The sequence below is a fragment of the Lacerta agilis genome, chromosome 2, assembly GCF_009819535.1.
Source record: "Lacerta agilis isolate rLacAgi1 chromosome 2, rLacAgi1.pri, whole genome shotgun sequence".
In the NCBI taxonomy this organism is placed as follows: Eukaryota; Metazoa; Chordata; class Lepidosauria; order Squamata; family Lacertidae; genus Lacerta; species Lacerta agilis.
In genome coordinates this window covers 51,872,807-51,900,075 of record NC_046313.1, presented here as the reverse complement: position 1 = coordinate 51,900,075, position 27,269 = coordinate 51,872,807, and the positions used below count along the sequence as shown (strand labels likewise).

The 27,269-nt window shown below is 42.4% G+C and overlaps 1 protein-coding gene across 3 annotated transcripts in view; it reads left to right on the top strand.

Annotated features, from left to right (window-relative positions):
* ARHGAP26 (Rho GTPase activating protein 26) overlaps positions 1–27,269 on the top strand; it is a 210,855-nt gene that overhangs the window by 34,745 nt on the left and 148,841 nt on the right. For all 3 annotated transcript variants that reach the window (XM_033140019.1, XM_033140020.1, XM_033140021.1), the window contains exons 2-4: positions 22,731–22,826; positions 23,827–23,888; positions 25,854–25,925. In XM_033140019.1, the coding sequence (XP_032995910.1) occupies positions 22,731–22,826; positions 23,827–23,888; positions 25,854–25,925 (230 nt within the window). The remainder of the gene's footprint in view (positions 1–22,730; positions 22,827–23,826; positions 23,889–25,853; positions 25,926–27,269) is intronic.

The following is a 27,269-nucleotide window of genomic DNA, read 5'->3' as shown; positions in this document are numbered from 1 at the left end:
TTGAGAGGTTCAATATTCAAGTTAAGGCTGCCTCATAGCATGTGAACTAGTCCTAATGGAGATGTTTCTGGCATTACGCTTGTATAAGATGCACCCTATGCAGATGACAGAAGTGGGTGGATTGGGGTCAGCTGTACCTGTTGTGTCGCCTCCCTTATCACAATCAACCTCCATATGCTTGAAGACCCATCTGTGCAGAGCATGGTTGCTCAGTAGAATCATAAATGCATTGGGTTCTGTGTCTGTAGGTTCCTGTGCAAGTGGTCCTTTCAAACACATGGAGATTGGGCTTTGTGATGGGGCTGGGGCAATAAAGTTGGGGTTGCAACACATTAAACTTTACACTTGTAAGACATGGCGGGTCTTGAACTTGATACTCTTGCAACTGAATTTAGCTGTCTTATTCCCTGCGCTGCCATGATGGCTTCCCAGAGGGAGATGCTGTCAGGCACTGTCACTGGAGCTTCTAGCCAGCAGTTATTCAGTTGCACAAGGGGACCCCTACAGGTTTCATGTTACTACAAAGACTCCTGTTCTGGCCCATTTCCCCAATTGGAGAAGTTAATCGCCTGAGCAAGGATCTGGCTTCTTTGACTTTCCATACTCTAATTGTACCATGCTCTAAGATGTACCTGGAATTGTTTCTTGTAAGATAAACTCCTGTTCGTTTCCTGTCTGTCCTACCAATGCTAAATGTCAAAATTATTTGCTTGTGACTATGTAATGATGCTTCAGAGATAATATGACATCTGAATGCTAAGTTTGAGGAGATGGAGTCTAAAATAAAATCCAAAGCCTGTTCTTGTTGGAACAAAGTATTCATGCTTTAAAAACGATTAGCCTGCTATTGCTGCTTTTTGGAAAGGGCAGGATTTTATTTCATTGAATGGTACAGTGTTAGTCATGTGTCCTTTTGTCATCTGAATCCACTGAGTATTCAACTTGCGCAGTGTTCCTCCCTCCCCCCCCACTTTCAGTCTGACAAGCAAACATTTTGTGCTATGAAACTACTTCCTGTGTGTATGTGAAATGAACCATAGGACTAGGCTTTGCAAAACAACAGACACCCCCCACCCCCCCGAACAAACATGTTGTAGAGGTTAAAGCAGAGAACAGTTTGGAAATCCAGAGAGAATGTGTTGCTGTTTTCAACAGAAAATTTGCTCAAATGGCTTGATTTCCATTGTGCTTTTTGCAGACTTCTGACATTGGTTAACAACATTTTAACGTAGGGAAGTTAGGCGGTTTTACTGGTAGGCAGATATATTGAATCAAGTTCATATGGATCTTTTTATCCCCGCTGCTAGTATTTACATATAGGTGCTCACCTGCAGGCACAGACAAACATTTTACAGAATTTAGGTTGCCAGTCTGTGTAGCAAAAGTGTTAATTCCTAACTGAGAGTGTGTATGTGGCAGCAGTTGCCTTCATATTGTATAAAGAATTGTAATTATTGTGGAGCATGGGAGAGTTTTTACATATTGAAGGACAGCAGTGCAGTAGCAATAGTAGTGACATGACGGTATTTAAATTAAAAAGGATCTATCCGGTTTGCACTTGTTGTGTACATGAACTCTGAAGATTCTTAGTGATAATCTGACTGCTCTGTGCCTTTGCACAAACAATGCCACATTGGGTTGCATATAGTCCAAGTGAACTCATCTCGATGCACTCCAGAGGTGACTGGCTTTCACAGATACTACAGTAGTGTTGCACCTTCTTGGCAGAATAGTATCCACATAAACTACTGGTATGTGTGCCATTCGTGAGATGGCGATTTAAGTCTCCTGCATTTTTAAAGTATGCTCATGCCCTCTTCTGCAGTTTGGGTGCCCTGTAAGAGAACAAGCAAAGTTGTTTAAAAGCAGAAAAGAGGCCTTGGGATTAGAATGCTCTTGTTCTTTGTCTGTCTCTTAATATAGAGGATTGGCCTCCTTTCGTGGCTTCCTCTAATTAGCGGCTATTGACTTCTGTTAATTGCTCTTCTCAGCTACTAAAGAATGAGTTTTAGTTTGTGGGGGACTGTTTGCAGTTGGAAGCCTGCTCTATGTAGGCTCCCCACCCATTTTAGAATCCTAATTTTCTAGAATATAGTGGTACCTCGGTTTACGAACTTAATCCGTTCTGGAAGTCCGTTCTTAAACCGAAACCGTTCTTAAACTGAGGTGCCATTTCCTTAATGAGGCCTCCCACCACCGGTGCCCTTCCACCGTTCAGATTCCGTTCCTAGACCGAGGTAAAGTTTGCAAACCGGGACACTACTTCCGGTTTTGCGGAGTTTGTAAACCGAATAGTTTGTAAACAGGGCTGTTCTTAAACTGAGGTACTACTGTCCATTTAAGCTGCTGGTGCAATGGGCAGGGTATTTCTCTTGTTGTGCTCTAGCTTTCTCATGCCTGCTTCTGTTTTTTTGGGATGTTCCTCAGTTGTAAAAATTAGTAGTCCTTTAATCTTCAGAGTTTCCTACAGAAGCCCATCTGTGGGAGCTGTGTAAATAATACAAATTCATTATTTTGATTGTTTTTAAAGAAGAAAATGTTTGGGCTTGAGGAATGAGCATTGGTGACAGAGGCAGTGCGGGGACTACTTCAGACAAGGCACTTATCAGATCTTAATCCTGTGATTTTTTTTGCTGTTGGGATTTTTCGCATTCTACCTTGAGCCTTAGGTATTAAGTACCAAGATTTGGCGATTTCTGGAGTCTTTTTGTTGTTGTTGCTGGGGGATGATTTCAGCTTTACTCTAAACTTTCTGGGTAAAGAAAAAGCAAGAGTAAAGACATCATGAGAATTTCCGCTACTGAGTTGAGCACAGGAAATTTGGCCTGGAAAGTTTCAGGTCTTCACAAAACAACAATTAAGCAGGAATGAGAGATGTTTCCCAAGTAACTCTTCATTTCTTTCCATTGTTTTCGCCAACCTACTTGTTGGGTGTTCCAGATTCTTGCATTTTCCATTTTCCCAGCACCTACATAGATTAAGAAGATCCATAAGAGACAAAACAAAATAAAAAATAAAAAAATCCTTCCAGTAGCACCTTAGAGACCAACTAAGTTTGTTCTTGGTATGAGCTTTCGTGTGCATGCACACTTCTTGAAGAAGTGTGTTTTGACAATGGCAGACCAACACGGCTCCCTACCTGTAACTGGAACCATAAGAGACAAGCTATTCTTTGCTATTCCCCTCTTCTTTTAACAAGACTGCTTGCTTTTTTTAAAAAAAAAAAACAACGAAAAAATCTCTGTGTGCACGCACACAAGCAGACTTTCAGCAAACAATAGGGTTTAATTTAATTTCCTTATACCTCCTAAAATGTTCTCTACAAATTGGAACTGGAATAAAATTATGGCAATTACCAAAGACTGTCTGGCTAAATGATGAAATAATTTGCTGTACTTTGTGCTGACCTAATGTACTTCATCTTTATTTAGGGATACTGCTGTCCCTTGTGAAATGCAGAAGCTCCTTTTGCTCAATCTATCATCTACAGCACATTTCACAGCTGCACAAATTTGGATCTTGCTTATGCTGCTTCCAAATATTTAGTTTAAATTCTCTAATACAGGTTTGAGAAATTACATTCCCCTTCCTTCCGATTCATTCATCTCCGTTCTAATGCATTGTACTGCACCAGTAAAACAGTGTTTTGTTCTGAAGCTGCAACCATAACTCTCTCCGGTCAGTCAGAAATGTACATGGATAACTCCATTCAGAATGGCAGCAGTGCTTTAAAGCTCTGGATTAATATGCAAATAGTGCCTGCTTCTATGCATGTTTACTCAGACATAAGTCCCACTATGTTCAGTGAGGCCAACTCCCTAGTAATAAATATGCTAATAAGAGTCTCAAAATTTGTTACAGGAAATAATCTTTCTTCTCTGCCCACTTCTTGGGAGAAAGGTAAAAATTGGGTTTATGAGCACTGCCACTGAACTTTAAAATGAGTCCCACTGGACTTAATGGAATTACTTTTGAGATAATCATATCTAGGATTGGGCTTGACATCTATTTAAATGGTTTTTTTCTGTTTCAGTTCAAGTCTTTGCTTTCCCAATGCTGACTCCTAACTCCATGCTGACTGGGGTTGATGGAAGTTGTAGTTAAAAACATTTGGAGGGCACCAGGTTGGGAAAGGTTGGTCTGTATGAAATACTCTCCCTATCAGATCTTCGGGTTTAGATTTGCTTAGCCTAATAAGATCTGATATTTGTAATATTTCAGCCTCTTTAAATAGCATGCTTCCTCTTGCTCTGAAAAATTGCACATTTGCAGATCGTTCTCATCTTCACAGCAGTCCCAAGAAGAATTTGAGAATCTTGTTGACTGATGAAGCCAGGAGCAAATCCATTAAACCTTTCAGGGGGTGCAATGATTGAGGGTGGAAAGTTGTGCTATTTCCTTCAGTTATAGGCCTTGAAGATTATAAGATAAAGCTTTCAATAAAATGCCTTCCCTAAGTTCCTTTTGTTTTGGAGCTAGTGGAAACCTGAACGGCAGGGATAAATTGGATGAAAAAAAGACCAAAATGCAGCAAGATGTTGGAAGCATTACTTATTCTTGGGTGATGCTTTTGTTACACCGATGTTGCTAGGAGATGAGCCACTTCAGCTATGAAGGAGATGGGTAGGGAAAGGACACACGAGAGAAGGATGAGATGATGCAGTTCTATAGCAACTAGCTTGAGAATAACCCTAGTTTCTATACTTGTCTAAGGATATTGCTATTCCCCCCCCCCCCGTTTCAGTTTTCACTTGCTCATCGATCAGTTAATATAATAGCCCAGTTATAAAATAGTGTTGGCTATCTTTATTCTCCACTCGCTACTTCTTCTGAATAACTTTTTGGAACATCTTTTTGGAGGCACGTATAAAGCATTTGTTTAATCAGCATTTGGACTGGATTATTTGGTATGAACAACATGCTTTGACTGTAGTGACTAGTATTAGAAAATGTAGTGGGAAACCGTCCTCTGTGAGAAATGCACATTCCTAGAGTCTTAGGAGATGGTTTGTAGATCGTCACTCAAATGGTTCCCTCCAACAAGTCAGAATCACTTAATGCAACAGCAGCAGGAAGCTTTTAAATACTGTCCTTTTTGTTTGTTTTGTTTTTAAATAGGTTGCCATAATCAGCTGACTATAAAGTGAGCAGAGAGTTGATAATACGCAGGTATGAGACGTGTAAAACACCCAGTGCTCCTTATTTAAGTTCTGCATTGCCTTGTATTGCTATGGAAACTGGAGTATTTCTAGAATATTCTGTCATGACTGATTTTGTGCTGGAATTGTACTTTCCGTTTTTAAAATGGATAGTGACTTGGACCTGGTGATCAGGAGCGCTAGCAAGAGGCCTGGGTGGCTGATATGATTATGACTCAGTTCTGCTTGCATGTGCCGCTGTTACTGTGATTTCTCCTTGCATTGCCAAGGCTTTTGCGTTAGGAAGATCCAAGTGCATGGCTGGCTTTTTCACAGCTGCTCTACATAAAAACACTACATTGCATAGCTCAACTTTGGGCTAGAAGTAGGGGACAGCTGAGTGGGGGAAGATCTGCTGGTGAGTCATTGTTGCTTTCAAGTCTTTATAGGGCTTCACCCAGCCAGATACAGTATATAGCTCTAGGAAGATTTTTGCAACGTGTATTGCTTTCACTTTGCAACTAGACCCTATTGGTAGGGTCAAAAAGTCTGCCAGGGAATGAATTATTCCTTTTCCATACTCTCTTCACTGCATCAAGACATCGCTCTCTTCCCTCACTCCCCTAACACTGGTACCTGCTTAGATGCAAGCATGGTAGCATTTATCAATATGCACCTGTCCTCTATTGCTCACTTGCTCCAGTTTCCTAGTTATTACTGAGGCATGTGTTGTACTATGCAGTGCAAAGGGTGCGTAGAATTTATCTTTGAGATGCTTTCTCTGTCTACTCATGCTGCAACTTGAAGGCTGAGTGTTTTGCTTACGTGTCCTGTGCTGCATTTGTGTGACCTTCACGGCATTTTACCTGTTTGTGCTTGAAGTTCTGCAATGCTTTTTGCTCTTTCCATTATTTTAATATGTACAGTGCATCTTTAGTTTGCTGAAGCGGCTGTAGGGAAGGTGTTTTTTTAAGGGCTGTGTGTTGTTGTTTAGTCGTGTGCGACTCTTCGTGACCCCATGGACCAGAGCACGCCAGGCACTCCTGTCTTTCACTGCTTCCTGCAGTTTGGTCAGACTCACGTTAGTAGCTTCGAGAACACTGTCCAACCATCTCGTCTTCTGTCATCCCCTTCTCCTTGTGCCCTCCATCTTTCCCAACATCAGGGTCTTTTCCAGGGAGTCTTCTCTTCTCATGAGGTGGCCAAAGTATTGGAGCCTCAACTTCAGGATCTGTCCTTCCAGTGAGCACTCAGGGCTGATTTCTTTAAGGATGGATAAGTTTGATCTTTTTGCAGTCCATGGGACTCTCAAGAGTCTCCTCCAGCACCATAATTCAAAAGCATCAGATCGGCGATCAGCTTTCTTTACGGTCCAGCTCTCACTTCCATACATCACTACTGGGAAAACCATAGCTTTAACTATACGGACCTTTCTTGGCAAGGTGATGTCTCTGCTTTTTAAGATGCTGTCTACAGGGCTGTGTACAGAATACATTAAAACAACAAATTTAAACAATGCAGCAATCTTCAGTAGAATAAACAGAAAACTTACTACTGAAAACTAAAACAAAATAAAAAATGCCAAGAACAAACTTAGTTGGTCACTAAGGTGCTACTGGAAGGAATTTTTTTTATTTTTTTATTTTGTTTTGACTATGGCAGACCAACACGGCTACCTACCTGTTACTGAAAACTAGGTATTAAAAACAGCAAATGATAGGTTACATTTAGAAATATTTCAACAGTCTCCAAAAGATAGGCAAGGCTGGTGCCTATTGTTCATGGAGGAGAGATCTGTGGATCTCTGTGAAGGAGAAGCTGCTCCCTCAGGTAACCAGGGCTATATACTCACTGTACAATTAAAGGCTATTCAAAGCACTTCCCTCAAGGAAATGTAGTTTGTTAACTCTGTGAGGGGGTAAACTACAGTGCCAAGAATTCTTTGAGGAAAACATTGCTTTTTAAATGTGTTTAAAAGGTGCAGTGCGTACACAGCCCAGGTCCCCAAACCTTTAGGACTTAGTATATAAATCCAGCTTCACAATGGAATGCATCTGGAGCTAAGGAATGGAAACTAAACCACAGATTCTTTGTATCTTCAGGGCCAAGCTGGATATGAAGCAGCCGAATTGTGTGTCAGGACTGGATTGCTGACAAATCCCTACAAAACAAGGCAGGGGTGATTTTCAGACACCTTTTAAGGAGTGTTGAATCCTTCCTTTCCGGTGCTCTCCCTGATAGGGGCTAGGTCTTGAAGCCCTACTGGGATGAAGAGAAGCGGTTTCATAGATGGGAAGGGAAGAAGAGAAGCAGAAGGATTCTGTATGTAGCTGGCCATGTGCTTTAAATTCCCAACATCTACTTCTCATTATAGGGTTTGGCATGATGGAGCAGTTGGTATGCCCTTAACATATTTTATATGCTCCCCACCCTCCTGAATACTGGAACCTATTCTTGTAGTCAGAATTGGTTTATAATAGAGAGAGCGAAGTGGCTTATTCTGGCCCATAGAACATTTTATCTGCCCCGCCCCCAGTGGCCTTCCTAGATTTTATACAAGGTGTAACTTAGGACTTTTAAAAAAAGTTTTAGTCATAAGGAATTTCTTTCAGAAAAGGTACCTATGTGATAGAAAGACCACACGTTAAACATGCCATACTGTATATAAAATCCCATGCCCATTTTTCGGAAAATGAGTCTGACCAACTGTGAGGGAGTTCAGACTACTGGCAATGCATATCTCTTTAAGGGTGTTCCTGAACTATTGTTTAGTTTCTTCTTCCAGTTTGTCACTAAAATCTTAAGAAACTGTATCTATTATGTAGAGCTACAATATGGTTTGGAAACAGATGTTTGGGAAATTGACATGTCTAATTGGTAAGCTTGTTGTTGTTACTTTGCAAAAGTTGGTTTTCTCCTTTTACATTGTTTCCCTGTGACTTAAATGGTGACTTTATGGAACAAAGACAGACCTGATACTGGAAATTCTAGAGATATCAAAACTTCCTAATAGTTTCAATTCCAAATGAGCTAAATGTAGGAGAGTCTGTGTATAAACAAAAGGTGCAAACACACCTTCATACCCATCTTGGTTGTTGGTTGTGCTCCCTGCCTTGCAAGCCTTTTTCCTCCTGGCCTGGGAGAGTGAGGCCTGGACTGACTCCAGCTACAAAAGCTGAAGCTGGTGCATTGTTTAGGGGTTTTTGTTGGGCAGTGGGAGTTGTTGCTGTTACTAGTATTATTTTTTTTGTATCTTTATTTTAGTTCTTATTATGATTTATGCGGAAATTATTTAATTTGATTATGTACTTTTTAATGTTTTATTTATTGCTCATGACTTTTGTTATACTTGTAATTATGTGATTTTTATGTATTTTTTAATGTTGATTTCTAGTCTTTTGAGTGGCTCCCTTGATCCCTGCCTACTAGGAACAAGAGGATAGTGTTCAATGCAGTTAGAGGAACAAGGAAATCATGCTGAAATAATTGTGGAATGAAATTTTCTTTGAAATTTGAGCAGACCTGAACTACCTTTCATTAAACTAGGTCTAGCCTTTAATATTGGATTAAGTCCTCAAGCAGAACCTGTGAATATTTGTTTACCACCATTCTGAAGCCATGCTCTATTTTCTTAGAGCGGGGGTAGGGAACCTGCGGCTCTGGAGCCGCATGCGGCTCTTTCGCGGCCCTGCCGTGGCTCCGGGGCGGCTGCCTGGGGTGCGGAGGTGGCGCGGAGTGGTGGGGGCACTGCGCCTGAGAACTCCTCGGCCGGAGGGAAGACGCGCCAGCCCTGCCAGCGATGGAGGGGCGGTTTGCAGGGGGGAGAGAGAGAGGGAGGGAGGGGGCAGCCGGGGGGAGGCGCGGGGGGCGGGGCCTGGTGCGACGGCGGCAGCGCAGTTGGCGGAGCGGAGCGGGGCCATCCCCGCCGCAGCCCGCCACTGTGAGCGCGCAACAGGCGCTCCTCCTTCGGCTCCGGGGTGGCTGCCTGGGGCGCGGAGGTGGCGCGGAGTGGTGGGGGCACTGCGCTGCGCTCCTGGCCCGCCTGGGCTGCGCCCGCCGCGCCATCCTCCTGACCCGCCGCGCCTGCCCGCTTCCCTCCTTGGAGTGTCGGGCCCGGCGGGCGGCTGGGGTGTCCTTGTGGGGCTTGGCTCCGTTGCGCCTTCCCCGCTCCCCGGAGAGGCGGGCGGGCGGGGGACCTTTCCGGCGTCGGTCGCCGGATGGTGCTGCTGCCGCCTCCGCCTGGCTTTGCTGCTCCGCCTCGCCGTCCGGCGCCTCTTTGGCAGCGGGATCCGGGGGGCGCCCGGGGGCCCGGCCGGGACTCGGAGCCTTCCTGCGCTGCTGTGCAACAGGAAGGCCGGGCGGCGGCGGCGAAAACGTCCGGGCTGCTTCTGAAACCTCCGCCAACTGGTGCTTCGCCAGCGCTCGCTGCGGGCGGTGTACATGCTCAACGATGGCCCCAAGGGCGGCTCGGGGGCCCGGAGCCCCGAGGCCGGCGCGCTGCAGAGCCTGGCGCGATTCCCCCCCCAAAAAAACCTGTTTTTTGCTTTTTGGCTTTTTGCCTTGCTCTCCCACCCCCCTCTCTTTTTTTTCCTCCCCTCCTTTTTTAATCCAAGGGGAGAAACCCCATTTTTAAAACAAACAAACAAACGAAAAATAAACAAACACCCCCCACAGCTGCTGCAGCCACTCTATTTGAATTTTTATTATTACCCTTTTCTCCCTCTATCCCCCCTTTTTCTTTTCTCTTCCCCTTTTGTTTTTGTTTTCAAAAAAAGGAAAAAGAAGAAAAAGATTTCCCCCCTTTATTTTTATTTTTTAAACTACTACATATTTTTAATAGATATTCTCCCCACCCCACCCCACCCCCAATTTATATTTTTTCCACCCCACTTTTCCATTCCCACCCTCCTTTTTCTTTCTTTATTAATTCGCTTGCCAACCTATCTTAGAGGGGGAAGCCCTCTCTCCCACCCACCCCACCCCCAATTTATATTTTTCCACCCCACTTTTCCATTCCCACCCTCCTTTTTCTTTCTTTCTTAGTTCGCTTGCCAACCTATCTTAGAGGGGGAAGCCCTCTCTCCCACCCACCACACCCCCAATTTATATTTTTCCACCCCACTTTTCCATTCCCACCCCCCTTTTTCTTTCTTTATTAATTCGCTTGCCAACCTATCTTAGAGGGGGAAGCCCTCTCTCCCACCCACCACACCCCCAATTTATATTTTTCCACCCCACTTTTCCATTCCCACCCCCCTTTTTCTTTCTTTCTTAGTTCGCTTGCCAACCTATCTTAGAGGGGGAAGCCCTCTCTCCCACCCACCACACCCCCCCAAAACAACTTTGAGCTGAACCCCAAAAAACGGGGGTAGATCACTGCTGAAAGTAGATCACAGTTTCTTGGGAGTTGGCCACCCCTGGCATAAGACATGTAACTAGAATAAAAATTTTAAAAAACCAAGCAAATAATTGTAATAACTACTGTAATAAAGCACTGCTATAATTATATATAATTTCCCTAAAATTTTGGTTTCATTCGCCTTTCCGTGCTGAAATGTCACAACCTGAAGGACCATGGCTTGCCCCCCCCCCAGTTTTGATCCTGGGTACGCCCCTGAGTCAATGCAAAAAAGTAAGAACTTATTCTTGTTGTTTTTACTAATTATACTTTGCATTGGCTCCTATACGTTATTTATTATTATTGCATTAAGGTAAGAAACAATATATGCAGCGTTATATTTGTTTTAAATGTCGCAATGGTTTTGCGGCTCCCAGGTTTTTTTTTCCCTTTGGAAACGGGTCCAAGTGGCTCTTTGTGTCTTAAAGGTTGCAGACCCCTGTTTAGTGTGCTATGATCAATAGTAGTTGGTGCCCATTGAGACTGGCAAGCTTAGAAGGTTTGGAGACCTACTGTAGCAGAACTGCCAACTAATTCTATCTTTGTTTCCATCTTTCTCCCTGCTGAGGAGGCTTGCAGACAGTACCAGTCCCTGGACAGGTTGAAAGTAGGAAGGCAAGCTGGTGGAGACTGGCTGTGGACAGACTGGGATTGGTGGTCCAGCACCCTATTTACTCTAAATCGATTTACCCCAATGGCTATGGTGTTGACATGGAGACCTCAGGCTGTTTCCAGCTTTCCATTGCCTGGTAGACGGATGGAAAAATGTGGTATCACTTCTAATAGTTTACAGTTCACCACAGTACTCATCTGGTTAAAATATGGTGCAGAAGGCTCTGTGTTGGTGGGTGATTATGCTAAAAGACTATTTTAACTTTCTTTGCTGCAAATGAATTTTCAACTTCCCATTCCGTCTGACTTCAAAGGAAGAAAGGGAAGGAAGGATAAACTCTGGAAGATGTGTATTTCCTGTTTTAAATATAAGGCTATTAAGCAACTCACTGTAATTTGTTGAAAGGAAGTACAGAAATAACATCTGTGCATCTTACAGAGCCATGTTCTTTTTTGAGTAAGTACGCTTGAAGTTCTCATGTTTGTTTGGCTTTTGTCAATTTAGTGTAGTAGTTACTGTCTCTTTTACGTGATATCTTTGCAGTAATACCATTAAGCAGTTCCACAAGTCCTGCCATTGGTTGTCTCATTCTAAAAACTTATCCACAAACTTTCTTAATCAAAACAAAGAAATCTTATTAATTTCTAGTAGCGATTTAGTGTTCTGAGTGCAGTTAGTTGTTCGTCCAAGATGCATAAGCAGTCTTGTTCAATGGCAGCACAACCTGTGTGCTTCTTTTTACAGACACACATTTGTAAAAGCCAGCCCCCAAAAAGGGAGATTTGCTGCTCTAAACAGCAGTTGATTTTTCTTTAACCTGATTGATGGAGGAAGGGGGTGAAAATAAAAGTGGCATCAGATAATGAGGTCAGTCATGTCTCAAATGGATTTTGGCTTCCCATTGCATCAGTAATGCCTAATCAAATGTTAATGTCTTGAACCAGATGTCCTGGATTTATGCCCAGTGTAACTAATTGGACAATGGAAATTGTACCCCCTACCGTGGAAAATACTGTGGACCAACTCTTTGGATTCTAAAGCCCCCCCCCCAAATGTTCCTGCCTATCTCAGGGCCATGCCAAGATAAAGCTCTCTGCGTGTAAATTGTGTGCTGCTTGTAATTCCTGATACCATAGTCCAGAATCTGTCTTAGGGTTTTATTCAATGAAGTCATCGCGTTAGCCTACGACTTCCACTTTCACAATGGGACTTACTCTCCCTGTGCCCCCCCCCCAGTGGTCTGTGTTTCCCTCCCTGGAGCAGATTTGGAGGAGCGCTTGGGAGAGGAGGAAAATAAATCCTGTTGCACAGGCGGAAGTTCTTGCGCTAACAGGACAACGTCGTTGGAAATGCTGTACAACCCTTCACTGAATGTCACACACATATTTTTGAGAGAGGGCAATATTTGAATACAGTACAGATTTTGCATGTACGGCACATGTGTGAAAGAGTTGCTGCATGGAGAAAATGTAAACAATGCCACATTACGAAGAAATTGCTTTCTCAGCAAAGTGGCAAAGAGCATATGCTCCGCATGCATAATATTCCATGTTCAGTTTCTGGCTGCTTCTTTTAACTGACTCTGGTTGGCATCTGTCTGTCTTGAGAGACAATGGCAGAGTGTGCTACTGGGGATGAAGTCAAAGTGTTGGAAGGTTACGGTGCCTGCTGTGGCTGCAGAGACCAGTATGAGAGAGGCATGTTTTATTGTGTTTCTTCTCTCTGCATCGCCCCCCCTCCCAGCGGCCATTCCTCCTCTGGTCACTGTTGTGGAGCAATGCTTTTATTGCCAGAGAACTTGAATAGTCACACACAGTGCCAGACTGAATAGGCCAAAAGTTTGACACTGTATGTGGAACGCAAAGCTTCAAATTGTTTTTCTTTTATGTTGTGTGAAAATAAATGGGTACTGTATTTGAAGTCTTCTGTGTTTTTCTTCTTTCATTCTGAAGCAGCCAATTCTCCACATTTGCCCCAACTCATTTATCTTATCATATTTCTCACAAACATGTATGGAAAGGGTAAGTTTCCGAGCACAATTCAAAGTGTTGGTGCTGACCTTTAAAGCCCTAAATGGCCTCGGCCCAGTATACCTGAAGGAGCGTCTCTCCACCCCCATCGTTCTGCCCGGACACTGAGGTCCAACGCCGAGGGCCTTCTGGCGGTTCCCTCACTGCGAGAAGCAAAGCTACAGGGAACCAGGCAGAGGGCCTTCTCAGTAGTGGCGCTCTCTCTGTGGAACGCCCTCCCATCTCATGTCAAAGAGATAAACAACTACCTTACATTCAGAAGACATTTGAAGGCAGTCCTGTTCAGGGAAGTTTTTAATGTGTGATATTTTCATGTATTTTAATGTCTGTTGGAAGCTGCCTGGATTGGCTGGGGAAACCCAGCCAAATGGGCGGGGTACATATAATAAATTATTATTATTATTATTATTATTATTATTATTATTATTATTATTATTATTATTATTTTATTTGTTGTTGTTTTTGTTGTTTGTTGTTGTTGTTGTTGTTTTGCTTTGCTCTGTAGTATTTCCCCCCCTTGAAATCTTCAAATGAAACTAATGGGAAAGTCTTCCTCCCTTTTGATGTTTAGTTACTATGCACTTTCGCAGGTTGAGTGTGTGCAGAATGAATTCTGTTGGGGCAAATATGCCGGCCCTATAGGGAAAGATGAGCTCCCAGTTCTAAAAGCCTTATTATTCCTGGTGCACAATGAAAATCTTTGTTAGATGATATTCGGAAGCATGCTTTGATTTGAAGGATTGCAGTTGATTTTGGAGGGAAGGAAGCTGGTCATGAGGAAGAAATAGTGTTGGAATGCAAGGTCTTGGAAGTAGTAATGATACCATCCAACATGACTCTCTATTTCTCTAGTACCGGTAGTTGCTAAAACCTGGAACTGGTCTTGAGTCGAGTCAGTTCCTTCAGACAGACTGTGAAATGTGGCACAACTTGCACACAAATGCTGGCTTGTGGGATAAATTCAGTACATTCTTGTAATCCACACATAGAGTGAGAAGTCAGGCATGACACTTATCTAAATAGGTTCAGCTGGGAGGATGCTAAGGAACAGACATTATTTTCGGTCCCTTGTTTCTCCTTTAGTGTTGGTGCAAAGGAGGAATCATTACCAGAGTTGATTAAATTTGTAAAAATAGAGCTGTCCGGAGGAAGTTTCTCCTTCAGTTTCTGTTTAAAAAGGTAGAGAGAAGCCCTTGTTTAGTGTCAGCCTTGTGCAACACCTGTGCAGTGAAAACTCTGAGGATGCGCAGTTTTCTCTTTCTTGAACAGTGGTTTTGTTGCTTTAGGCCAGTTACCCTCTTAATAATTAAAACAAAAGGGAGTTCCTCCTGCTGGAGAGATATCTCTTGTTGGAGAAGGATATCCTTGGGCGGTTCTATTTTATTGCATTTTAAACTACTATAATTAGTATTAATGGATCTGGATGCCGCAGTGTATACAACCTGCTCCGCAGGAATTTTTATGCAAGCTTTCCTGCCTGACCCTGATGCTTTATGGCTGCTCTTTTACAACTCTGTACCCTGTGGCCATGTTAATAATAATCCAGTTATACTGTATGTGAGCCGTCCTGGAAGGAGGACAGTTCTGAAAGGACTTTTAACTAGAAGAATATACTTGCTTATTATCTTGCTGAGAGAACTATGAATTCTTGGCTATGGAGTTAAACCACCTTTCCCATTGTTTTCAATGGGCATGCTGGGTCGCAAAACTGGGAAGAGGCCAGCCCAGAGAGCAACAGGCAGATGTAATTTCATAGCCATTGGCACCGGGGTGGGGAGCCTTTGGCTGGGGCTGGTGGACATTGTAGCTGCACAACTTCTGGAAGGCTGCTCTTCAAGAGGAATCTGAGAGGTGGAAGTTGAAGTTCTAAACTGAGAGCAATTGCTACTTGCAGATTAGTGTGTGTGTGTGTGTGTGTGTGTGTGTGTGTACACCAACTGACTTTCATTCAAGTCCCAGGTCCCAGGGTATAGTATGAAGGCATATATACCCACCACCTTGCTGATCCAGTTCTGGTCAGAGCTTGGTTGAGACTCCACCAGAGAGCCACATGTATGCCATGTTGAGACTCCCCTGATGGAGGAAGTGAGTGATGGCAAATGTCAGGAAGTTAAACAAATAACCCAGCAGTGGTTCTAGGGAAATCCCCTATTTTCTTCCAAAAGTTCACATTTAAATATTTTAGCAAAACTTGCTGGAGTGAGAGATCACTGGTCTTGCAAATCTTTTCTTTAATGATCATAATATCTGATAATACTAAAAAAAAAATTAAGTAAAAATATATATACATTCATTTTGTTACTGTTTTTCAGGGTATTCTCTCTCCCTACCCCCACAAACCCCCAACACATCCATGAAGAAGTCATTTTTTTCTATCTTTTGGTGAAAATGCAGAATAATTCTGCATTTAAGAAAAGAAATTTCGGCTGATCAATCAATTTCACTGTAGGAAACTTTGTTTTCTGCTGCGCTGCGTGTAATTCCCCAAGTGCTGTGGCTGATAAAATTATGCAGAAGTATTCTCTGGTGCTAAGGCCCAATTTGTGTCCTTGCTGTGACACCCCCCCCCCCATTACAGCGCAGTAGGTGCTATAAGTGTAGTTCTGTTTCTTCTCTCTAATTCCTGTTTAAAGCATCGGAAGGGCCTCACAGTTGTAGGGGCGGATGCTTAAAAACACAGTGATGCAGCAATTACTTCAAAATGTGTTGAAACTCAGACATTGCAGAAGTACCCCTTTTCTAACTTTTACTGTAAATGAAACAGGGGAGTTCCCTTTCATGATTCTGTCGAAAAATGCATGTTGTGTTTTGCAGAACAGCCCAATAATAATAATAATAATAATAATACACACACAAAGAAACCAAAGAACTACCATCACCCGAATCGTAATTAAAGTAGATGAGTTGTAGCTTCTTGTCACTTTTGCACCTTTGTCGAAAGGGCCCTTAAAGCTAGGGACCTTCTTCATTTGAACCCCTGCATGCTGCAACATGTGGGATCTCTCTCTCTCCCTCATACATTTAAGCCAGGGACTTCTGCATCCATTCCGTAAAAGCAAGGTGGTCTGTGGCAGGTTCATGTTTAGCACTGTGTGCATTTTAGCCTGCACTATGCCAAACTTATATGTGTGCCAAACTTAATTATATGTAGAGGCATTCCTGTTGGCTAGCCTCTGATTGTGAACTGCCCTTCCCTTGGAGACATGTCAGAATCAAAACGTGAACATTTTGAAGAAGTGCTGAAATCTGTAATGATCTCGTAAAGTATTGTTTTATTTGGCTTTTAACAGTCAGGATTGTGCAAGCGGTTTTTTTTGGGGGGGGGAGTGGGTTGTGTTTTATATCCTGTTTCATTTGTGTTTCTGCGTGGAAATCCCTCCACAGCTCTGTTTAAGGGTCTCTTGGATAACTTTATAATTGAGTTCTTCCATTCATTAAGGAAAAAACTGCTTCTTTTCATGAAAACCAGATGAATAATGGAAAATATTAATGAGGAGAAAAAATATTTTTTGGGGGGAACCTCTCTAAGTGTGAGTCTGAGGCCTGAAATGACACTGGTCTTTATTTCATTTCCATGTGTTTGTAAAAATCAATTTCAAGGAAACTGAGATTCTAAGAAAGTAACAAACTACTATGTAAAAATATGTTTATTGATATGTTTTGAAGAGTAGTTGGAAGCCACTAAATCTCAGATAGTTAAAGCTATGGTTTTCCCAGTAGTAATGTATGGAAGTGAGAGCTGGACCATAAAGAAGACTGATCGCCGAAGAATTGATGCTTTTGAATTATGGTGCTGGAGGAGACTCTTGAGAGTCCCATGGACTGCAAGAAGATCAAACCTATCCATTCTGAAGGAAATCAGCCCTGAGTGCTCACTGGAAGGACAGATCCTGAAGCTGAGGCTCCAATATTTTGGCCACCTCCTGAGAAGAGAAGACTCCCTGGAAAAGACCCTGATGTTGGGAAAGATGGAGGGCACAAGGAGAAGGGGATGACAGAAGACGAGATGGTTGGACAGTGTTCTTGATGCTACCAACATGAGTCTGACCAAACTGCGGGAAGCAGTGAAAGACAGGAGTGCCTGGCATGCTCTGGTCCATGGGGTCACGAAGAGTCGGACACGACTGAACAACAACAACAACAACAACAACAACAACAACAACAAATCTCAGATTGACACCCCAGTTCTTGGGGTGAACAAATTAACTTTCCTTTAATTTTTGTTGTGGGTCAAAACATACAGGCACCTATCTTACTTTGGGAGCCATTAGACGTATTCTGAAGTTTCTGCCCCATCTTTTTCTCAAGCCATTTGGTGCCCTTCCTTGACTGATCACTTTAATTATCCCTCTTTCCTGCAACCCTTCCACTGCATTGACATATTCCTAGGAACAGTGAGCCCACCTAACTGGGAATCACACTGTGTGTTGGTTGTGAGAGAGGGAGGGGGAGAGATATGATGATGATGATGATGATGATGACGTCGACGACAGTGTCATGCAACTATCAGCGTGTTTTGCAGTGTGTTGATGTCACAAAGCAAATTCCCAAGCAAATTAAAAGTAAGAATTGTGCTTCCTGTCCTCGCCCTGAATGAATGAACACTTTTGCCCCTTGGTGCAGCCCAAATTATTACATGGATAGAAGGTCTGCAAATTGCCACTGAAAGATTTTGCAACCCGCCCCCCGCCCCCTTGGGATCAGTCACTGGGGTGATTGCATCTCTGTCTGTTCTGCCCACAAGCAGACTTTGAACACATGTTTAAATAGCACTGCATCTTTCTTTCTTTTTCTAAATTGAGCAAATCTGAAGCACTAAATTAAAGGAAATTAAGCACTAGGCCAATCTGGAAATTGGGGAGTGTTAGAATTTTCAGTTGTGTGTGCCTATGTTAATGATTGGCGTAGCAGATTGCCATCTAGTGGCAAAGTAAGAGAATTCCCATACTGGTTCGAGTACTGTAGATGGAATGAATTGAAAGTGCCACATTAGGCTGAGTTCCAAAATGCTGCTGCAATTCTGCCCATGCCTCCCAAGCTTGGTGCAGTATATTACTGCGATATTTATTAATTATAATACCCACCCCCTTTCCCCTGTGCCCTGTATTTTTTAAAATAGATTTTAAGCCCGATGGCAGAATCTGCGTTGCTTTTATTGACTTGCAAATGGTTTATAATAAAGCGTTTATTTATGAGTATAAGTGTTTTGGATAAATAAAAATAAGTAAAGCAATTGTTTAAATGTTTCTGTTGGGTATTTTGTTTCATTTTGCACACAGAGTAAACCTGCTTGCTTAAGAGTCTTTCTCAACCAGGTATGCAAATTACCTTAAAAAAAGAAAAAGAAAATTAGGACTGCAGTCCTTCAACACACTTAACAATGCCTGGTTGAACAGATAAGGCTTACTTCCACATAAACAACTGATGGAGCTCACTTCCAGTAATAAAATTGCACTCAACTTTCTTTCCCCTGCACTGTCAAGAGTAGTGAAGAGCATCTCAGAGTCTTCACACTGGTGCTCAGTATCTTTGCTTTTGAATATGTTTTTGTGGGAATACTGAAATGTGACCATACTGTGTTCTCTTGAGGTTTCTCTTATCAGGTTTCTCTGAAGTACTTGCTGAGAATGTTGTTTCCCCCTCTTAATAGTGACTGTTTAATCCCTAAATTCTGCTGAGTCTTGGTTGCTGCCTGCTGATGTTTTTTTTTGTTTCTGAAGGAGTTTATTGAGCTCCACTTTGTGTGTTTGGCAGATTACACTAGTCTCTTTCCACTCCTCCCTTTTCTGGTGGAATGTGGCACTTGGATTCCTCCCAGGAGCCAACAAGATTGAATGATGCTGTAGTAAATCCATTTTGAATAGGAATTCACAACACATAATATAGTCAAACCATCACTCTAGCTTATGGATGTGTGTGCATAGAAGACTATAAAGTGCAGCAGAATACTCTGCAAACAAACTCAGTGGCATGAGGTCAGCATACATTTTACAGAAAAGGAAACGACTCGGTGTGTAATTAACATTTGCTTCCTTATTATAAACGGAACAACAGAACATTGGCATAGCTTCTGAGCAGCCAGGTTAACCTCTGAATCCTAGTGAGCCCTTCCATTTTGGAGAGGGTTTAGTTCTTCTATATGCACAACACAGAAGTGGGTCCTGCTTGCAAAACAAAACCTTATGGAAGTCTTGGGGATTATCTGATTTGGTTTATTAAGTGGATTATGTTGTTCCACTCAAATTAGGCTTGCCGGATAACATCTGGTAGCAACTGAAGAGCTAGTGTTGTTGTTGTTTTTAATGTGGCTTAATTGAATTTATTGAAAGGTGGTTATTTTTTTTGGGACACAGTTTCATATGGCCTTCCATGCCATGTAATCACAGATCCACTCTTCGCTCTTAAGGGTTGCTGTTTCTTTCGCTGTTTTCTGTATCAATGGAAAGGTCATCTTGAAGTTCCATCACTGGTCCCATATCTTATTTTGTAAGTGTGTGAGTGTAACTCCTGTTCTGATCTTTGGAAATAGAGTGACTAAAAAGGAAAAGAAACACATCTTAGATTTTAAAAAAGGACACACATTTGTGCTATATTTGGTGTATAGATGGACATTTGGAAATAATTCCTGTATTGTATTTCTGTTACACCTCACCATAGTTGGAGAAGACTGGCCTGTGTGCCTCTCTGCTCAGTCTGCAACCCAGGTGCTAACTGTGGATGGGCAATTTCAAGGCCCCTGCTGCCCCTTCTTATGGTTTTTTGTCCCTTGGACAGCCCTTCAAACAGTGTTAGAAACTCAGATATATACCGTATATTAAAAAGGCAAAGGACCCCTAACAGTTAAATCCAATTGCAGATGACTCTGGGGTTGTGGCGCTCATCTCGCTTTACAGGCCAAGGGAGCCAGCGTTTGTCCGCAGACAGTTTTTCCGGTTCATGTGGCCAGCATGACTAAGCTGCTTCTGGCGCAACGGAACACTGAAACCAGAGCAGCGTACGGAAACGGCGTTTACCTTCCTGCCGGAGCAGTACCTATTTATTTTACTTGCACTTTTTGGCGTGCTTTTGAACTGCTAAGTTGGCAGGAGGTGGGACCGAGCAACGGGAGCTCACCCCATCAAGGGGATTCAAACCGCTGACCTTCTGATCAGCAAGCCCAAGAGGCCACAGCTCCACCTGTGTGTGTGTGTGTGTATGTATGTGTGTATATATGTGTGTGTGTGTGTGTGTGTGTGTGTGTATAAAAGCTGAGTGCCAAATGGCACCTTAAACCTAGGTTACAATTGCCACAACAGAATGCCTATTCGCCAGGAGGTTGGACTAGATTGACTCTTGGGGAGACCTTCCAGCACTACAACTCTACACTTCTATGATCTCAGCTACATTGCTTGACTAGAGCCCGTCCTTAAAACAATTCACTTGTCCCAGTACAGTGGTACCTCAGGTTACATACACTTCAGGTTACAGACTCGGCTAACCCAGAAATAACGCTTGAGGTTAAGAACTTTGCTTCAGGATATGAACAGAAATTGTGCTCTGGCGGCGCAGCGGCAGCGGGAGGTCCCATTAGCTAAAGTAGTGCTTCAGGTTAAGAACAGTTTCAGGTTAAGAACGGACCTCCAGAACGAATTAAGTTCTTAACCCGAGGTACCACTGTATGCAAGAAGGAGAAACATGCATGGTGGAAATGGAAATGGTATTCACTATGGACTAAGGCAGAGTTTTTTAAACTGTGGCTTGTTAGTTCCATTTGGGTGGCTTGTGGAAAGGCTGCAGCAGTCAAATATATCTTGATGTGATGATGGGAGGACTGTACGCAAGTCCTGGCTCAATGGAGATGTCAGCCACCAACCTGGCACCCAGAAATCTCCATGTAGTTGCAATTGGACCTATGCCAGTAGCAAAACGCACCTGGCACCTGGGGGATTTCGAACACTGGTTAGGAGACCCCTATTCTCCTCACAAAATTACAATTCTCAGAGTTCCCTGGAAATAGGGATTGATTGTTAAACCACCCTGGGAATTGTAGCTCTGCGAGGGGAATTGGGATGTGCTAGCAACTCTCAACATCCTTAACAAACTACAGTTCCCAGGATTCTTTGTGGGGTAGCCGTGACTGTGTGATACTGTTCTAAATGTATTGTGCGGATGGATGTTGCATCTGCACCCTGAATTCAGCTTTCTGCAGTGCACTGAAAGCCTCTAGGGTCTTTGTCCTAATAAATCAAAGTGTCAGGTTTTTTTTTTTTAATCTGGGCTATTAATTTCTTCACAACCATGGTATATATAAGGAAGGTTGATGTGTGTGTGTGGGGGGGGGGGAATAAGGGCAAGCATTTGTGCAGGGGATGAAGGCTGCAGTTATCTGTCTTTTTTCTGTAGGTGTCTGGTGTGTGTTTTGTGCCTGCCACTAAAGTCTTCCTTTCCCAGAAGCCTTTCTGAGAATGGTGTGACATTTCAATATTGGTATCAAAGGAACATTCCTGTTCTTATCAGACTGGGGTCACATAGAACGTGCGAATTATTTTATTTCCATTGTTGAAAATAACACTATAGTGGTATTTTTTGGGGAGTGGGAAGAAATGCAGCAACCTGGATAGATAAAGCAAGGTAGAATAATTATTTTAAGTATTTAAAGGCAATTCTGTTTGCCATGGGTACTCACAGTGTTGACCCCTTTTACATTGCTCCCCATGCCAATATTTCCCTTCTTGCAAAGGGCAGTGTTGGGTTGTTTCCTATCTCATAACAGCAGAGATTGTGAGCTACAACTGTTGCAGCTGTTGCATCTCTGTGGAAAATGGAAAAGTTTGTAATTATTACCCAATCTGTTTCAAAGATTTAGTTTTTAGGTATAAATTATTCTCTTTTAAGACCCAAGTAAAATACTTACATTAAATCCAGATTTCCTCTAGAAACTTTAAAAAAATTGATGCAGAGACTTCTCATTATTGAAAAATTGAGCGCATATATATATATATAATTAAAATGTAATTTGTTTTTTACCATTTTGATACCGTATTAGTATAGTAATAGGAAAATTAGCATTAGCAACCTGCACTCTCCAGTTTGGAACAAGGCAATTTTGGAACGAGTGCGAGTGACTTAAGCAGCTGGCTTAAAAGTGCTTATTTGCCTCTTTAGAACATTTTAAAATCCTGCTCCTGTTCCAGTATTTATTATTGAGCAAGGGTGCTTAGATTTAAGCAAGAATTCCATCCTAGTGCATGGTTACATATGTCAAATGATAGAATCTGTTTAAAAAGTAGTGTGGCAGTGTATACAAATCAAGCTTTAGTAGTAAGACAATGCTGCTGCATCCCCAATTCTACATTGGGTCTAGTTTGCGGCTTATTTACGTGCTAATACAATTCCTATCAGAGGTCTTTTTTTAAGGTGAGGAGAAGCCCCGAGTGCTTTCAAACTGAGCATAACTGAGCTGAAGGAGATTAATCTAAAATTGTCAGGAAGTTATATTCTTGTAGCCTGCATCTTATTACCTAATATGGTTGCATATTTTTTCCCCTCTTCTCTTTGTGTGTGTGTGTTAGATCTGTCTTCAGCAAAGCGGAAGTTTGCAGATTCTTTGAACGACTTCAAATTTCGATGTATAGGAGATGCAGAAACAGATGATGAAATATGCATAGGTAAGTGTGGGCAGGCTTCAGAAGCCGCTGGAGCATTTGGTACAAGTTGGCTAATTCAGTTGCTTTAGCAGGAGGAATCCCCATATGTGTAAAATGCCATATACAGTAGACCAGCAAATAATGAGTCTGTAAATGATTACCGGTAGTCATCACTTTTTCAGCCGGTTAACAGAAGTTGTCCAAAGTGATGATTTAGGTCTGAAAGCACTGGTAATATTCCGTTGGCAGTTGTACACCCATCAGATAAAACAAAGTAAATGTAAATGAAGAATGGAATGACGTTTACCTACTGCCTAAACCAGAATTAGCTCCTTTAGTTATGGTTTCAGAAAGCTGCAGGCAATATTTTTTAACCTGCTTTACTCCAGAATATTACGGAGTGGTTACACTAATAAGACGAATGATATATAATTAAAATAGGTGAATACTGCACATGTGTGCTCAACCCTGTGTTTCAAATGACTTTTTGAATCAAGCATTATTGTACTGTTTTTGGAAGATAAAAATAAGGGTGCAATTTGGCAAGACAGCAGGTGAGCCATGTTTGGCTCCCCCACAGTTTTGTTTTTATGAAGAGCAAACGTAGTTGGCTAGGCGCCCTGATTCAACACTGGGCATAAAACCCCTTTCCTTGAACCCCCTTTCTCATTCTATTCACCATCCTCCAGAGGATCTGGAGGTATACAGGTAGCGTGTTGATATTTGGATTGGAAAAAATGACAAGCCGACCTATTCAAGTAGGATTTCTATTATTAGTTCTTCCAGTGGCCATTTTGGGATGGGTTGCTCTTCATTTTTCTGCTGGAAAACATTCAGCACCACACTGTTACAGTTGTTCCACCAGCACAAGTGTTTCTGCTTGCTGGGTGGAACAGAAACCCTCCTCGTTTACATTTTAATGTGCATGTGCCTTACAAAAATTGAAATGTTTGGTAGCATTTATTGAAAGCAGTCCTTCTTTGTAACCAAACTTGTGTTTTTCTATCTCCCCCCCCCACAGCAAAATCCCTGCAAGAGTTTGCTGCTGTTCTTAGAAATTTAGAAGATGAGCGCATGCGCATGGTATGGACTTTGTGTATGTAATGAGCTTTTGGGAGTTATAGCAGTGGAAGTGGGGAAGGAACAATCCTTGGCAAAACCGGAGTCTGGTCTAGGTGAAATAGCAGCCATGTAAAATTTTGTTTTGAGCAGAGTGTCTCCTTGGCATAAGTGATCTAGGGTCTGTAAGTGTGCTGTTTTTAGAAGGCAAGGTGGTGCATTTTGCTCAGGAACCCGTGGCCCTCCAGATGCTGTTGGATTCCAGTTCCCATCGGCTCCCTCCAGGCTGGTCAGGGATGATGGGAGCTGTACTCCAGCAGCATCTGAAGGGCCATAGAATCCTCACCCCCTGGCATACATTGCGCCATGTCAAGGCTTTGATATATCTGCCGGCCATGGGAAGAAGACTGGAGAATTTCTGTGCCGCTCTTGCCTGCTTTGGCCAATGGCCATGGTATAGCTCAACAGCCAGAATTGTCAGCTTTTGTTCCTCAAAGAATAGCAATATTCATCCCTTTGGGAGTAAGTCTTGGCAGCATAACAGGGAGGGCAAGCCACGATGAACTGCCTGCCACTGAATCCAGTTGGTCTGGCACTCAGAGAACAAAGACCCAATTATCCAGTACAGCTTGTTTATACATTTTTGCTCTCTCTTGGAGTAAAGTTTCCCTGATAGCATTGAATGTAGAAGTTGTTGTAGAGATGGGCCAAATGTGCTGAGTGTGTCCACATTTTCCATCCTCACAGATACCTCCAATAACTCAGCAACAGACAGATGCCACCGTCACCCACACACATGTATGCCTGTGGTACTTGCTCACTTTTTCTTTGTTCGAGAGCTAGAACCCAGTTTCTCTTGCTACTGTTTCCAAACACCTGTTGATCAGCTCAGCAGTTAGAAAAGAAAAGAACAATATAAATTGTGGTAAGGTAGAAGAGCTAAAATTCACACGGGGGGGGGGGGGAGAATCTCAGCCCAGAAGCTTGGCAAAAAAGAGAGGTGCTAACAGAACAGCTATGGAGGAGGCCAATTATTAGATCTTCACATACTGAGTTCAATAAGCTGGGCACTGCAACCAAGAAGGTCCAGCCCTGTGAGTATATTGGGCTAGTAAATGCCCACATGTATGGACATGCATGGATGTTAAACTGTAAATTTGGATGGAAGGAATCAAATTTAAACTCTCACAAGTATAGACCTCTGAGATAAATTTTGAAGGGGAAAACTGAATTCTCAGCAAGATTGATCAGTCATGTTGACAAGCCCAGAGTCATTACCTTAGCTAGTACCCCACTTCGGAAATATAGAACTCTCTCTCTCTCTCTCTCTCTCTCTCTCTCTCTCTCTCTCTGTGTGTGTGTGTGTGTTGTATATTGTTTCAGAATCTAATATTTACCCTAATTGTCCTGTGACTTTATCACATCTTGTTATTGTTGTCTGACTGTTCAAAGTTTATTCATTGTAAACTGTTTAGAAGTTTCAAGCAAGCGGCATATAATCTTTTTGTTAAACAAATAAATGTTTTAAACTAAGAAAAAACTGCATCACAAAACAGTATATTGAATAGGGTTGAGCTATTTGCTCAGACTGTTGAATGCCACAACTTCCTTCTGTTTTATAAGGTGCTATCTGAACTGGGCTGTAATCCTATGCCAATTTGCCTGGGTGTTATTGGGTCCTATTGAACTCAGCCTGGGTCCTATTGAACTCAGTGGGGCTTATGAATCAACACATATAGGATCGCACTCTCAGGCATACTGTACTGCTTGTGAATTGTTCCTACTTGAAGTATTTACATGTAAATGCTAGTTATTTTTATGTCAGCATCCTTAATTATATGGTCTGCAAATTTCTGAGTCATACAAGTTTCTCAGGAAGGAAAAATATCCTATATTCAAACAGAATTCTAGTACTGTAATTGAGCACAGGAGTTAGGAAGCTTGTATCAGAATGAAGAAGTCTGAATATTTTTTCTTTACTGTCATCAGATTGAGAATGCTGGTGAGGTCTTAATCACACCACTGGAGAAATTTCGTAAGGAGCAAATTGGTGCTGCTAAGGTAGGTAGAGAAATGGTGGACGATAATCTTGAAACACTTAGTCTATGCTGGAGGTTTGAAAGTCACAACAGACGTATTATGTTGTGATTTTGGAAACTGTATGAATCCCTCCATTATAGTATTTTGCTGCATCCTGTAGTGTCCAGCATAACCTTTGTCTTGTTTAACAGCAGCAAAGCAAAGTCTCTGCCTAAGCTTACGCCTCTTATATAAGGTAAATTCATGTTATTTAATTACGCTTTAAAAAAATATTTCAAGGCTGCTGTACAGTGTAGTGCCCAACGAAGACACCTTACCACAATGACAATTTACAGAATATAAATAATAAAACTGTCAAATTGCCCCCTCCCCTGAAAAGAAGTCAGTAATGATACACAGCCAGCCACAGCAATAGCAAACCACAACTTCTATTGTCTATGCTCTGGTACAACTCTGGGTTAGATTACTGCAACACATTATATGTAGGGCTGCCCTTGAAGACAGTTTGAAAACTGCAGCTGGTGCAGAATTAAGTGGCCAGGTTGCTCACCAGGGCAATATGGTTTGAGCATATTACACCAATCTTGGCCCGACTGCACTGGCTGCCAATTAGTTTCTGGTCACAATTCAAAGTGCTATATTTGACCTATAAAGCCTTAAATGGCTCAGGACTGTAATACCTCAAGGACCGCCTCTTCTATATGAACTGATCCAGACCCTGCAATCTGAGGCCGTTCTTCGTGTGCCTCTTCCATGAGAGGTCAGGAGGTTGGCAGCACAAGAACAGGCCTTTTCTGTGGTGGCTCCCTGTTTGTGGAATGGTGTCCCCAGAGAAGAGGTTCATCTGGCACCTGCATTTTGTATCTTTAGGTGCCAGGCAAAAATGTTTTTCTATCACTAGGCCTTTGGCTGATCAACATTTTATGGGTTTTGGGGAGGGGGAAGGTTATTGGTTTGTTTTTGTTTTATTACGTATTTTGTGTTCTCATTTTGTATGTTTATGTTGTGAACTGCCCTCTGATCTTTGGATGAAGACTAGTATACTACTACTACTACTACTACTACTACTACTAATAATAATAATAATAGCAGTGGGTTATGCCCAGGGGCTGGATGTTCTCCATCGCTGCTGAAAATGCACAATAATACACACTACTTAGCACCATGATGCCATGGCATTCTTCATGGGCTTGTTCATTAGCTGACATTAGTGAGGGAAGAAGAAAGCAGGAGAGCAGCAACAGGAAGTCTGCTGCTATATTTTCAGGGGAGTCTCTCAACCTAAAACCCCATCTTTCATCTCAGAAATTTCTGAGATTAGGCACAGCTCTAATTTTTACTCAGTTTCTGTGAGGCATTGTACCT